Source organism: Petaurus breviceps, unplaced genomic scaffold (assembly GCF_028583685.1).
Source record: "Petaurus breviceps papuanus isolate PSGF00001 unplaced genomic scaffold, PetGlider_PUasm1.0 419, whole genome shotgun sequence".
Lineage (NCBI taxonomy): Eukaryota > Metazoa > Chordata > Mammalia > Diprotodontia > Petauridae > Petaurus > Petaurus breviceps.
In genome coordinates this window covers 7,399,064-7,414,408 of record NW_027186324.1, presented here as the reverse complement: position 1 = coordinate 7,414,408, position 15,345 = coordinate 7,399,064, and the positions used below count along the sequence as shown (strand labels likewise).

Here is a 15,345-nt window from a genome sequence, read left to right as displayed (position 1 = left end):
ACACACACACACACACACACACACACACACACACACACACACACACATACTCCTGTTACTATGCTGTATCAGCAAGCATCCCAGCATCCCCAGAGTGTCTGCCAACACAGGTTCTTAGATCTACTTTGTTAAAGGAAAGCAACTCAAAATGGGTTAACAAGCTTACTTTAATCAGTCACATATGTATCATTTACCTAGTTCAGGGGAAAAAGGTCAGCACCCCGAACTTCAGAGTATACAGACAGAATTATCAAGACAGAAACAGATCAAGCAGACATTTTCAAACTGTCCAACCATTACATCCATACCAAATCAACATCTGGGTTTTTTAAAGCCAGGGGGGCTCTCAACAACGGCTTCCCAGAGTCTCATCTGATCAAATCACAGAACACTTCTCAAAGTGAGCCCCAAAACAAAGCCTCACATCAGGGCTTATATAGCCTTCTCCTGGCTCAGAGAATGTAAAAACCTTATTGACTCACTGGCCAATCAAAAAGTATCTACTGAAAAACAAGCCTCCCACCCCAGGCTTCAGGTGCACTTTAGCCTAGGGGCAGGGAAGATCTTTAAATTTGCATTTCCATTACATATGCTCACATAGTTTATTTTCTATATTTCCTACAGAACTATTTTTTCTGATGATAAGATATTGGCTAAAGACAAATTATTCAAATGTGTAAAGTGTTTTCCGTCTGCTTGAATGATTATTGCTGTAAACATCTAAAACTAATTCATTGTTGTTGTTTCTTCAGTTGTCCCAACACCAAGAAAGTGTGTCCAAGTGAATTGACATGGGATAGCAATAAATGTAAGTGTGTCACACAGGAAGAGAGTCCTCTCAATGGGATGGAAGGTAATGATGACATCAGTAATAATACAAATTTCTTTCTCTTTGTTTCTTCAACTTACAGATAGTTTAGAGAGTCCTATAAAAATGGTCTCTGATATTGGAAAGTATTCTTCCATGAAGAACATTTCAAAATCAAATACTATATAGACTACAGTTCACTGAGACAGCTATGCCCATGTCAAGAGGCATAGCATATAGAGCATTCTTGGCTTCCTGGTTTCTCTCAACTGCATCATGCTAAAATTTGCCAATAACTTGTAAAAGCAAAAAATAATAGGAAACAGCAGTAATTATGTAGAAAGTTAAATTAAGAGGAAAACATTGATACTGGGAATTGGGATGTGAGCCATCCTCATAACTCATAAACCATGATTCTAGGGGTTTTTGGCCTAAAACATTTGGCTGTAAAATTCATGTCTTCCAGGTCTGGCATAGTGCTCTGTGCACACTTGGTACTTCATAAATATCTGTTGCTTAATTAATACCAAATTCATGTGTTTTGGGTTTGAATTCCCAAAGCAATTTGTTGTGGCATAGAAGAATGAAAAAATGATCATACAGTTTGAGCGCTGTAGTTTATCAATGACCTCCATAAGAACAGCAAAAAATCAACTCAAAGAACCTTGGGAACCCCAAATAATCAGCAAACTATCTGTCAAGTTATTTATACCTTGGTAACAGTGATAATAAAGGTACTACTATCGGTATTGGTCACTTGTCCCTAAAAAAGTATGAGCTCCTAGAAAATGGGGCAGCGTAGACTTTCTAATTCTTCAAAACTTGGCATTGGGTTCTGTACACAGCTGGTGCTTCATAAATATTTATTGTTGAATTAATACCAAACTGATGGAACAAATATCCCATAACATTCTAAATGTTGGTATTTATCATTAATGTAAAAAGAAAAATAACTGAAAAGACTTGAAATGAATAGGTCCTCTGGGTACTCTTCCCTCTCCTTTCTTTCACAGTCTGTGCCATGTCTGGATGGTACTCCCTTTGCCCCTTAGAATATCAAGATGAAACCTGTACACCGTTTCCACAGGGAGCCTTCCCTGATCCGCTTCTCTGATAGTGCTTACTACCTACCCCTCAAATTCTCTTGTATGTATTTATCTATAGGGGCAGCTAGGTGGTGCAGAGGATTAAGTGCTGGGCATGGAGTCAGGAAAACTCATCTGGCCTCATACAGGTCACTTAACCCTATTTGGCTTAGTTTCCTTATCTGTAAATTGAGCTGGAGAAGGAATTGGCAAACCACTCCATTGTCATTGACAAGAAAATCCCAAATGGGGTCACAAAAGGTCAGACACATCTAAAAAATGACTAAACAACAACAGAAAATATTCATCTGTAAGCAAACATTTGTACAGATTTGGCAACTGTCTATATTTATCCACTATATGTTGTACATGTAAGCTCCTTGGGGTTAACAATGTTTTTTGTTAGTCATTATATCCCTAGTTCTTGGATAGATCTGTTCTCATATTCATTGTTTTACATGAGATCCTAAAAAGGGCGGAAGAATTTACTATTCAAAAAAAGCCCAAACCCAAACTCAAACACTATCTCGTATTTTCTATGCCTTCCATTTAATTGTGTGACTGTAAAGATGTGGACTTCTGCAGAATGTGCTCCACAAAGCCTCCTTGTTCTCATCTCACATGTCCGTAAAGAATGCCATCAATATCTGTGTAGACTTCTCTTAATATTAGAGATGAAAAAGCAGGAAAATGGTAAAATATTTTTTATATTCTCTCAGTCACCTTTTTTTAAGGCAACAATAATGTCTGAGGTTTCCCCTATGCCTTTGGTATCACCCTTCTTTCCTCTATCTGGAGAAAAGATTCCTCCCTGCCCTCACAATTGAGTCACCTCTAACAGGGACTTCCTTTCTCTGTAGATGGTCTAATCACACCATATACAAAATTTTAAAAAAATGAAATAGTTTCTGCTTTCTGGAGTTGGGGGGGGGTGGAGGGAAGGCGAGAGGCAGACAGTCCAGACGATCTTTAAATCTTTGGTAGATTTCCATTTTTCAGGGCTATTTACCCTCCCCCATCTCCCCCCCACCCCGGGGGGCCTACATTAAAACTATGATGACAGAGTCCAAATGTAAATGTGCTGGCTCATCTTCTCTGAAGAGGAAAAGATCTTTAAGATTTTTAAATTTTAAATTAATTTTTTAGATTTTAAATTATTTTAAGATTTAAAATTTTACATTTTTAAAAAGATCTTTAAATTTTCCAATTTTTTCATCTATTTGTTGTTCATATGGCTAATAATGAGATGACAAGTATTTTATTAAGTGCATATGTGCCCACAACTACAAAGAAAGGTAAAAACAGTCTTTGTCCTCAAAGAATTCACATTCTAATGGCGGAGAAAACATAAATAACTAGGTATATACAAGATATATACAGAATAGATGGACGGTAATCTTAGAAAGACCCTAGTAGCTGGAGGAGTTGGGGGAAAAACAGACCAGAAGAGGTCTCCTGAAGAAAGTAAGCCTTAAGCTGAGTTTTGAAGAAAGAGGGAGAGTGTTGCAGGAACAGAGAAACGACCAGTGAAAAAGCAAAGTAGTGGGAAATGGTGTATCGTCCATGCAAATAAAAGCAAATAGTCGAATGTAGCTGGCTCATAGAGTGCTCAGAAGGGAGTAAAGGATAGAAAAACTGAAAAGGTGGGGAGAGGGCAGATTATGAAGAGCTTTGAATGACAAAGAGAGGAGTTTTTGTGCTTATTGAGTAGTGGGACGACATGGTCAGATCTTCACTGTTAGAAAATCACTTTAGCAGCTGAGTGAGGGATGGATTGGAGCAGAGAGTAACTAAAAAACAGTAAGTAATAAGGACCTGTACTAGAAGTTGAATTCAGGTCTTTTGATTTCAAGACTGGAACTGATAGGATGCTTGGGATCTATATTTGTAACATCCGTCTGTAACACCAAATTGTAAAACCAGTTTGTAAAATCACTGCCCCCCCCCCAGCTTCAGAGCATTAACTCTGCCCAACAACAACTCACGAATTGTTTATCTCAGCTTGGAACAGTGACAAGCTACACGTATGAATCCTTCACAAAAGTATCTATAAACATTCCAGCTTAGGCAACTATTATCTCCCCCTTGTGTGGTGTCCTGCTGCCCCCATGAATCCTTCAATCCCCTATCTCTAGGTTGACTCCTTGGCTGCCTCCATGAATCCTTCAGGACCCTATCTCTGGGTTAACTCCTTAGCCTATGATCCACACACTGAGTCTCTATTAGCCTTGGTTCCCAGACATCAATCTTGTCAAATATGACACTGATGGGTGGCAGACTGGGCACTTCTCCATCAGCCCTTGACCGCTAGCTGACTTAGTGATGTTTCAAGCCTAAAACCACACTTCCAGGTAGCCCCCCCCCTTGGGCTTTTTCTCAGTTAATTATGCGCAATACACCTGCACAGTTACATTAAAAGTACATGTCCCTTTAAACACTGGCCCCACCTTAACTCCTCCCTAATCCCACCCTTAATCACCTAGTTAGCATAATTGGCGTGGGTTCTACTATGGATTATTCTATAAAAACCTTAATTCTACCCCTTTAAGGTTGCAGGTGCCCTAAAAAGGACTCTTGCCTGATGTACAGCCTAACAATAAACTTGCAGGTCCCCTAAGGACCCTTGCCTGCTGCAAAGCATACAATAAACTTTTACAACTCTGACTCCAAGTTGGCTTGGGCTGAATTCTTTCCAGACTGAATAGCAGGCTTTCTGGTCAGAGTTCCTGCTGAACCTATTGTGAGCCATCCCTCATCAGAACCCTGTCCATTAGTTAATCTAAGGTGGTAGTGTTTGTTTTTTAAGACTTCACAGGGAAAAACAAAAACCAGTACCCAAGGAACTCATCTGTAGATATTCTATCCATATCTTTCTCTTCCTATTTAGAGCACTCCCATCTACAGGAACAGGCTATTTGTGGGCCCCATAGGAAGTTGGACGAGGACCACTGTGAATGTGTCTGTAAAATGCCTTGTCCTGATCATCTTATTCAAAATCCAGAGAACTGCAGTTGCTTTGAATGCCGAGAAAGTCTGGAGAGTTGTTGTCAGAAGCAAAAGATATTCCACCCAGACACCTGCAGGTGAGTACTTTCCATGACTGCTATGCTTTTATTTAGTAGTCTTCAAAGAAACTGTTCTTTTGATTGAGTAATACTTCTTGAGTCAAGTTTTCTCAGAGACTGAGAGGGAGCCAATTCATAGTAGATAGAAGAGAAACCTTTGGACCAGGAAGGCACAGGTTCAAATTCTGCATATCCCAGCAACCTCAGGCAAATTATTTAACCTTCCCAGGGTATTATAAGACTATTAGCTGCAGAGAAAGTGCATTATATGGTACTATCACTAGTTTTTAAAATAACAAGTCTTTTGATTGAATCAAATTCTTCTCAGTTCCTGTCATTTGTATAGGTTACTAGAGCATCACTTATTGCATACAGTAAACCCTTGACAGGAATGAATTCTCAGACTCCCATGTTATTGTGTTGAATTGAGAAACCAAGAAAGCTTTACTCAGTATATTTTTAATTCCGAATCGGCAGCATAGATCAGGTTTGTATAAACAGATAATTGATGATTAAAAACTTGAAAAAGCATTGACTTGTTTCCATGTATCCACGTGCCTTGTGCTTGTAAACTTTTTTAAGGGAAGGAGAACCAATTGATTCATATTATGAAGCAACAAATGATAAAAATGAGTAGACCAGATTGTTAGTTATGTTGCTTCTGAAATATATAGGTTTGGCTATTAAAGGTTTAGATATTAATATTTTAGACAAGTACTTGGCAAGTATATAAAGAAAAATGAAAGTTAGAAAAAGCCAGTTGAAGATAATTTTTAAATTATGCAGCAAGAAGCTTCAACTAGTTGGGATTTGATTCCTTTGAATGTAGACTTTGATCCTGAGTTGTCATGGCTCTTATTTTCTTTTTTATTAACAGCTGTGAGGACAGATGCCCTTTTCACACCAGAACATGTATAAATGGAAAATGCGCAAGGCACTGCCGCTTTCTGAGGGACAGAAAAGGCTCCCATGGTCTCCATGGCAGAGAAAATCCTTGATACAATTTGTATCCCTCTCCCAACCCCTACCTTTTCGGGTTTTTGTAAACAGCATGCTGCTGTCACTTTCCAAATGTTAAAAAATGAGGCAACATCTACTTCACTTAGCAAGAGTGAAACAAGCCCACATTTATCTAATCCATTAAATAAACTGCCAGGAATGGATTCACTGGGACACTAGTAATTGTCCAATGCCAGAAGGGATGCTTATGGGGATGAAGGACTGGAGAAAGACCCTACTTAGAGGTTTTTTTTTTTTATAAGGAACAAATTGGATAATTTGCAATGGAGTGACAGTTACTATACCAACTGTTAAGGAAAATGGACCAAACCTTTGCTAACTACAATTTTTGTGAAATACTCTGATTCTCTCTTGTGCAGAACTTGATTTGTAATATGTTTAGCACTGAATTTTTGATCTACTGTCCAGTTTTTGATTATTGAGTTTGTTGAACCACTGCCTGATGTATCATATTTAAATATATTTAAGTAAATACATACATCAGTTTTTCACACTACATAATCTAATGTATTATAACAGTTTTCCCAGTTCTAAAATAAGGCAACTGAACTAGATTTTATGTTCTTAATCTTTTCCATGTCATGGACCTCTTGCAATCTCGTGAAACCTATGGATTCCTCCTCATAAAACAGAATACATAGAATTACAAAGGAAACCAGTTATATCGAAATACTGTTATATATTTTTTTAAAGTTCAGAGACCCCAGGTTAAAAACCCCTGGATTAGATAATTTCTAAGGACTATGATTCTGTGATGTAATACCATTCTCCCCCAGTTCTAAGCACTCAGTTTTTGTCCTGATACTTAATTTTCTTCTGGGTCTGTCAACCTTTTTTTTTTTTTTATGCCCCTACTTCTTCCAAGAGTTGCAGCAAGCACTTAAAGCTTCCCTATGCCAACTGTGGTATAAGGGAAGAAATAGATGAAATAATGAACTCATTGAATCAGAGATAAAAGCCATGAAATCCTCAAAGAAGATATGCATATGAGTATTTGTGAAATTTTTCTATTCTAGGCATCTACTCAAGGTCCTAGAGAGTATTGACCTAATATGAGGATACCTAGGACCTAAATTATAGTCTGGTCCTTTTCCTAGCTAGATTTATTCTAGGACAAACCTGGTCAACAAGTACAAAAAAAGGTAGTGGTACTGCTTCTTCTATCAGACAAATGGGGTTACATCTAGCATTTACCATAATTCTGAAATAGTTATCCTTGAGGGACAAGTTTGTGGGTTTTTTCCCACTTCTCTTTAACTCCCTACACTGCCTCTTACTACAAAGTTAATTTAATAAATGTTGATGTAGGCAATTTATTCCATTAAATATGACATAGAAAGATTTATAAAGGTTATGGCGCATTAGTCGTAGAAGTTAATGTTTGACTTTCTCAAAATCGTATCAGCTGGCAGGGCATGGTGGTGCATATCTGTAATCCTAACTACTGGGAGAGGTTGAAGGTGGTAGATCATTTGAATTTGGGAGTTTTGAGTTGTAGTGAGGCTAAAGCCGATTAGTGACTACATTAAGTCTGGTGCCAATATTGTTAGCCCCTGGGAGTGAAGGGAGTGGAGGCTGACTAAGCACAACCCTGCAAACAAGCAGAGAAAGAGAGAGGAAAACAAAAAAGGGGCAGGTTAAAGCTTGTAAGTCAAACAGTACTAGAATCAGGCCCATGAGTAGTCATTGGACTTCCATCCTAGGCAACATAGGGAAATCCAGTCTCAAAAAATTAAACAAAACTAAACTCTGTCTCTCTGTCTTCTCTCTTTATATGTTTAATTTATGTATGTATATATCTATCTCAAAAAATTAAACAAAAGCAAATATATATGTATCTATCTATATCTAGCTTAGCTAATTCCTGATAGTTTTCCCTATGTATCTTTCTTTTAGAATCACAGATCATGTAGCTCTCCTGTCATTAATTTTTTAATTACATGAAACAGTATTAAAATTTACAAGGCAAAATGGAAAGATGGGCATAGGAAATGTTTTCTACCCTTTTATAGAGTATAATCCTGAAGGGCTTCACTGTAAAAGGTAGTCTGGAAATTCCCAAACTTTCTTAGTTCATGTTACCTTTAGTGTCTCAGTAATTTTTTCACAGTACCCATAGACCAAAAGAAATAACAGTTCTATTAGTTCTAAGTAGTTAGCTCTAAACAACTTAGTAAGTATTCATATACTAACATCTTAGCAGCTATTCAAAAAATACCCATAAATTGAAAGAAAAAATAATATTTTATTTCATTTTTTGATAACTACAATTACTTACTGATAGGATGTATGTATTTATTGAGCACTGTACAACTTATTGGCATCGGATCGGACATCACCCTCATTTCCTGTTTGCCTTTTTTTTTTTTTCAATCATGGCAACCTCTAAAAACCCAGCTTCACAAAAATAAGAAAATTCAAAAAAATTTACTGGCATACTTGAGAGTACAAATAAGCAAAAACAAATCTCAAACATTTGAGAATGTTATCAAAAGGAAAGTAATACGATCTAATGTTGAAACTCTGAATTACCTCAAACTAGTACAGTAGTATCTGATATGCTCAAGCATCACTGGGTTTCCCTTGAAAGTAGAAAATATCCCATGGTACCCCTGAGACTTCACTTTGGTGCCTTAGAATGCAGTGCAGCCCATGCAATGCAGTCTGGGATCTATGGGCATAGCCACAGATTTCAAAGAGAGAAAGTAACTCTTAAAAATTTCTTAATTCTCAAATATAGAAACTTTCTTTGATTTTCCCCCCCGTCTTTCTTTTAGGCAGTATATAAAAATATGACTGTAGCAATGAAGATAATTGGGAAAAAGAATAAAACTGTAAAGGCTCAAGCATGAACTAGGAAATAATAACAAAATATACTTGAGAATAAACTTATGCACTAGTTATGGAAGGCTCTATTTAACATTGCTAGCCTGTAGAACAAAGAGAGAAATAATACCAGGAAAGCAATGTTCATGTCTGGCCCGGAATGACAAGCGAAACTCAACTAAAAAGGTTCTCTTCCTTGTAGGTTCTGTCTATTCCTAAGAAGGCAAGTCTTCAACATTATAGTGCATTATGGAGACTGTCTCTAACATAAGGTTACCTAGGTGGCACAGTGGATAGAGTGCTGGGCCTGGAGTCAGGAAGACTTGTCCTTCTGAGTTTAAATTTGACATCAGACACTTCTAGCTGTGACTCTGGGCAAGTCATTTAACTCTGTTTGCCTCAGTTTCCTCATCTATAAAATGAGTTGGAGAAGGAAATGGCAAACCACTCCAGTATCTTTACTAAGAAAACCCCAAATAGAGTCACAAAAACCTCAAAATAGGTTCACAAATAATCAGAAAGGACTGAAAATAACTAAACAACAACAAATGTGACATAAAGCCAAAATATGGTTCCTTTTCAGTAGTTTTGGGGTGAATATTAAATCTCTGGCTCTGTTCTACAATAGATTCAAATCTAGTTTTAGCCTATAAACTAACATGAGTTCCTAAGGTCATTCACAGGAGGAATAATAGAACTCTACCCCAGGGGGAGAACAGGATCTGTTTTGGACCAAAGATAATACATACTAGCCCATCCAGATCTGGATTTTAATCTTTGAAATCAAATAAGATAAATATGGGTAAGCCTTCAGGGGCAAAAGTTAAGAAAATTAGATATTGTTCTTTTTGTTGTCATTCTCCAGAAAAAAAAAATATGCCAAAAAATAAAGCCCAGAAATGTATGCTGAAAATTCCCAATGGAAGTCTTGAGATGTTCCAGGAACACCTTAAACCAGCAGCAATTTCTACCTGGAGAGAGGAAGAATGGAAGGCTTGGATGAGGAAGCTATAAGGAAGTCAGAAACCTTGAATCAGTGTAAAGCTAAGCATGAGCAGCTTTCCAGAGAACTGCTGCTGGGAACAGCTTCAAGGTTCTGATTCCACAGTATAGTGAATTCTCTATTTATTCAGTAACAAACTAAGAGAAAACATTCACAGAAATCAAAGTATAACATTCACAGTGTTATGGCATAACAACTTATCACTAAAATGGCCACATAGTTTTCACCAAAGTGGTCATATAGTTTTAAACAAAGTACATTCATTTAGTAACTCAATCATTTAGTAAGTCCTTAATTTAATCACAAAGTATAAAGGTCAAAGTTCTTCACCCCTAGGTCACATTGACTTAATCTCTTCAATCAAAAAGTCTTCTTTCTTCTTAATTTGAGAAGTCCTTAATTCAGTCATCTAAATGTAAAGGTCAAAGTTCTCTACCTACCCCTAGGGCACAGTAAGTCACGATCTTCTCAGTTTGCATTAAATACCCAAGGAGAAGTCTTTTCATCTTGACTCGAGGAAGGCTCTTAGTATCCATACCATGTTTTCCCGATAATAAGAGCTATCCCGAAAATAAGCCCTCCCCTTACTGTGTAAGATTCCTCTAAAATAAGCCCTCCCCCGAAAATAAGCCCTATTGAGATTGCTACTGTAGTGAAGGTGATCCCCTGCGCTACATGCTACATTACGATACCCTCTGTATGCACCATCCCCCGCCCCGGGTGAAACGCACGCCTCGCTCCGAGCTGCATCCAATCAGAGCTGCAGCAGTGAAGGCATCATCCTGTTCTTCCCCAGTGATTTGCTTATTGAATAAAGGTACATTTTTTTGTTCACATTTACCTGTTTATTAAAATTGCTGTCAATGTTCATTAAAATAAGCCCTCCCCTGAAAATAAGCCCTCTGGTGTTTTTCTGTCCAAAAAAAATTAATAAGACAGTGTCTTATTATCGGGGAAACACGGTAGTTCCTCTTCCATGGTCCCAGCTCCTGCCCAAATCTATCCAACTGTCATCTGAGTTCAAAGGCAGACAGTTCTCAGGTCCTTGTCCAGATTCTTGTGTAGTTCCTGTTCCATACTGAAGCTCACAGTGTCTAGTCCATCTCAAGTCCTTCACAGTTTCTGTTCCAAGGAAGACAAAGCTTAACAAAGCCACAATAACATTCATACACATTTCCGGCATTCTCATCAATTCACTTTCTGCCTGTGAAATCAACATAGACCCAACAACAAGGTCTGAGGAATAAACATAAATCATCAGTATATTACCAGGACCTCTGAAAGCATCAGTAAGACCCTCCTCCAGGATTTCTGTAAACACACAACAAGAAAATCCTCTTTCAGGGCTTCTGAACCAGCAGTAAGGTCCCAGGGTTTCTGTAAGAACAGCAAAGTCCTCTATTGACAGATGAATCTGACAAAGTAACAGCAAAACAGACAGTGCTTCACAGTCTTGCTTCCTCCCAGTTCTCCTCTCTTCTCATTTCTCAGTTCTCAATTCAGTTCTTAGTTCTTAGTTCTCTGTTCTGCCACCAGAAGTTCTGTTCTCCATTCTGTAGCAGTTCTCAGAATCCTAGCAGTTCTCCTTCTCTCAGAATTCTGGCTCATTGCTTGGGTTTTTCCTTATATATAGTATTAGCTCCTCCCTATTTCTGCCCTTTCCTGCTACATCAGCAACTTCCTCCCACTGTAAGGTTCACAAGTTCTGGATCTTAATACTTGATACAATCATGAACTTGAAGGTGCTAAGTACCTGTTTGCTTACAAAGGGAAGAGAAAATCTTCAAATACCTATTACCATTACAATCAAAATGTGGGTCCGAAGCTGCATCGAGACTGGGATGGCAGTGCTCAGACAGAACATTCAATGAATTTTTGAAGTCCACAGCACTCTGCCCTAAGACACACCAAAAATAGCTGAAGATTCAGAACTCTGAACCAATATGATCTTGGGGCACCTGGAATCCATGAACATCCTAAGTAAAGAAGCACCAGAATTAGGATTAAGTGGCAGGAGACCAGGTAATTGACATCAGGATTAAACATGGTCAACCACCCTAGGAAAGAATGCAGAAGACAGAGCCTGGCCCTGCCACAAAGCCCTAATTCAGAAATTGAGAGAGATGAGTAAACAGAAGAAAACATTAACCATAATACAGAACTATTATTGTCCCAGAGATACTTGAAAGTCTAAGCCAGAAGAAGAAACAAACTCCACAACTACAAGTAAAGTTTCAGAGAAAAAAATGCTCAGCCACAAGGTCTACAAGTGTGCCTAGAAGAAATGAAACAAGAGTTAAAAGATTAAATTATAAATGAGATCTCTGGAGAGAAGATACATCAAGTGGATAAGTGGCTTAGAACAAAAAGTGGTAAACCCAACCCAAGCTTCACAGGCCGAGCTTCACTTATGGTAGTTTGGCCTCTCAAGATGAAGACTGGAACAAAATGAAAGCTTTGTAAAATTCTGACAGTTAACAAAAAGGGACTGGCTGTTCAGCATGTATATAGCACTAATTCAGTTTTATGTAATTTTCTTGCCTTTCTTTTGTCCTTGATATACCGTGGTCCAAATCCTGCTGATTTTTATACTTAGGCCACCAGGAAGTTACACCAAGCCCAGGACTTTTGTCCCTGAACTAAGCCTTAAAGATGGTTTCAATATCTTTTAAGGAAAAACGTGTTAAAGAGGCCCTCTTTAAAGAGGACACTCCTCCCATCTACCAAGTACAACAGACTTCATGAAATTTAATTGAACCAATTTGAAATCAATGACTCTTTGAGAAACCAAGAAGTCCTGGAACAAAACAAATAACTGAAAAGATAGTAGAGACTGTGTGGAAATATAAATAAGATCAAAACAGCTGATATCAAAACTGGTCAAGCAGAGGTACTTGAAGAATCATCAAATTTTCTAAAAGTCATGGCCTTCCATGCTGTTATTGTTCAGCTGATTCCTACTCCTATACCTCCCCAAAAAGTTTGGATACCAAGAAGTAATTTAATGAAAACTGCACAGAATTTTAGAACCAGAGAGTAAAGTGAAAATATAAAGAACCCACCAAAGATCTTCTGAAAGAAATCCCAAAATGAGAACTCCCAGGAATGTGATAGTCCAAATGCAAAGTGTCCAGGTCAAAGAAAAAGTTTGGCCAGAAATAAAGACTTCAAGTACAAAAGAATCAGAATCAGGATCATATAAAACTACAATAAAGATGGGAAAAGGAAGAAATAAACAGGGAAGCTGCATTGTGTTTAAAGGCACCGTAGCAATACCAGTGCTTAATCTATATGCACCAAATGACATAGCATCTAAGTACTTACAGGAAAATTTAATAAATCATAGGGAGAAAAAGACAGTAAAATTATAATAGTTGGAGATCTTAATGAACCGCTTTCAGACCTAAACAAAAAAGAAAAAAAAAACTAACAAAAAGATGATTTTTTTAAAAAAAGTTTTGAACCTGATAGAATTTTATAAAAATAAAGTATGATAGACATCTATCAATTACTTAGTGGATTAAAAAGACATTTACGTCTTTCTTAACTTAGTTTAGAACCTTTATAAAAACTTACTGTATATCAGGCCACTTGTTCAGTTGCTTCAGTAGGGTCTGATTCTTTATGATCCCATTTGGGGTTTTCTTAGAAAACATACTGGAATGTTTTGCCATTTCCTTCTTGTTTTACAGATGAAGAACTGAGGCAAACAGGGTTATGTGAGAGTCTGAGGCCAGATTTGAACTAAAGAAGTTGAGTCTTCCTGACTCTAAGTTAGTCACTCTATCCAATATGTCACCTATCTGCACCATATTAGGGCCATAGAAGTGTCAATAGGCAATCACAACATAAGAAGACTTATGTGAAAACTAGGCTTATTACAGGAGAAATGAACATGTATGTGTAACTCAGATCACAGTCCTTATAAAAGTTTGCATATTTATGAGAGCACGACAAACAGAGGAGGAGAAAGCAGGAAGGGGCATGGCAAGGGAGGGGAAAGGTACAGTAACCCCTCCTGAAGGGGAGGAGCAAGGAAGTGGGGAAAGCCAAGTTCTTTTCCCTTGGGAACTGCTGGACTATGAAGGTAGGAAGGTCTGCTTATCTGCAAAGGACCCCAGCTGTACAGCCATTTTCCCCAGCCTGACAGACTGGCTGGCATCTGCCTGGCTTCCAAAGGCCGCACAGGAAATCCAGCTATGGTGCAAAAACAAATTATGCCATAGGCGTGGTGGTGGGGTGGGGAATGGGCTAGGAGAATCCCTCCTTGACACATTCAGGTCCTCTTGCATACTCTGGGTGCAGTGTCTCTGAAAACATGGGACCTCAAAAAGAACCCTTAATAGAAGCTTCATAAACAAAGGTAGGAAATATAGGGCACACTCTTTACTGTGTACAATTAAATAAAAATTACAATCAACAAAGAATTCTTTCTAAAAAAGGACTAAAATTTAACTGGAGGCTAAATATTTAAAACCTTTTAAAGCCTGGGGGACTGAGGCTCAAAGAACAAACAAGTGATGATTACATCAGAGGAAGCGACAAGGATGAGAGAGGTAGCGGGACTTTGGGAAGGGTCTTCAGGGGAAAATAAGACACAGAAGCCAGCTGCGTGACAGAACGTTAAATACTATGCTGTCTGAGTGTTCTGCTGTGCCTACAGAAGCGCCCCTGTCCCTTAAGTTTGTCGGGTGACACAAAATAAAGATCGTCCTTCACGCTTTGGGCGTCGGGCAGGGCTCACCCCCTGCCGCTCCGTAAATGCCCGGTGGTTTTGCGCACTGAGGAGCCGCAGCTGCAGACCGGCTCCTCCTTCCCGGCGCTCCCACGCCGGCATCGCGGAGGCCGCTCGTGGCAGCAGATGCCCATCGGACACCGGCCCGCGTGGGCTTCCAAGACCGAAGCGCTTCCCTTGACAATGCCTGGTATGTCCGTATCGGCATGATTTATTTAGAGACGACTGCGGACCCAGGACACCCTGGGTTTACTCATCTCCTACGCCTCGGTCTGTGTGACCGGCGCTCCCCAAGCTCGCCCTAAAAAGACCGGCGGCTGCTTGGGACTGAACCACCAAACTACCGCCGCCCCTCGGTAACTAGGCAACGCTCCAGGGAGGCGGGGTTACGCCTGGAAGGGCGGGACTTAGGGCGCGGGGAACGCCGGGAGTGGTAGTTTTCTACAAGCGTCAACCGGCCGCGGCAGATCCCGAACTACAGTTCCCAGAGAACACCAAGAATACCCGCATGGCACTCTGGGATTGTAGTCTGGCTCCAGGCAGGAGGAGACCTAGAATAAGTATTAGGAGAAGTCAGGGATGGTCTCCTGGAGACTAGAGAGATTTCCAAGCCACGGACAATGCGGCTTTGGCTTAAGAAGGATTCATTCAACTCTCGTAGTGGATTAACTTACCTTTATGGTGGCTGGAAGAGAGCGGGCGTCGCAGCGGCGGAAGCACGCCGTGACGTCATCACCCTGCGCGCTCCGAGGGGGCGGCCCGGGAGTCGCGTGACCCAAAGGCCGCGTGAGGATTGGTTTCTG

The 15,345-nt window shown here is 39.3% G+C and overlaps 1 protein-coding gene and 1 long non-coding RNA gene across 7 annotated transcripts in view; one reads left to right on the top strand and one right to left on the bottom strand.

The window, feature by feature from the left end:
- VEGFD (vascular endothelial growth factor D) overlaps positions 1–8,351 on the top strand; it is an 80,501-nt gene extending 72,150 nt beyond the window's left edge. For all 3 annotated transcript variants that reach the window (XM_069100658.1, XM_069100659.1, XM_069100660.1), the window contains exons 5-7: positions 753–853; positions 4,781–4,976; positions 5,836–8,351. In XM_069100658.1, coding sequence (XP_068956759.1) covers positions 753–853; positions 4,781–4,976; positions 5,836–5,956 — 418 coding nt within the window. In that variant the 3' untranslated portion in view covers positions 5,957–8,351. The remainder of the gene's footprint in view (positions 1–752; positions 854–4,780; positions 4,977–5,835) is intronic.
- Positions 1–15,325, bottom strand: part of LOC138171229 (uncharacterized) — a 139,089-nt gene extending 123,764 nt beyond the window's left edge. For 3 of the 4 annotated variants that reach the window (XR_011170830.1, XR_011170832.1, XR_011170829.1), the window contains exon 1: positions 15,217–15,325. This is a non-coding gene — a long non-coding RNA (uncharacterized lncRNA). The remainder of the gene's footprint in view (positions 1–15,216) is intronic. The other variant, XR_011170831.1, reaches the window with a different exon arrangement.
- Between the last annotated feature and the right edge of the window lie 20 nt (positions 15,326–15,345).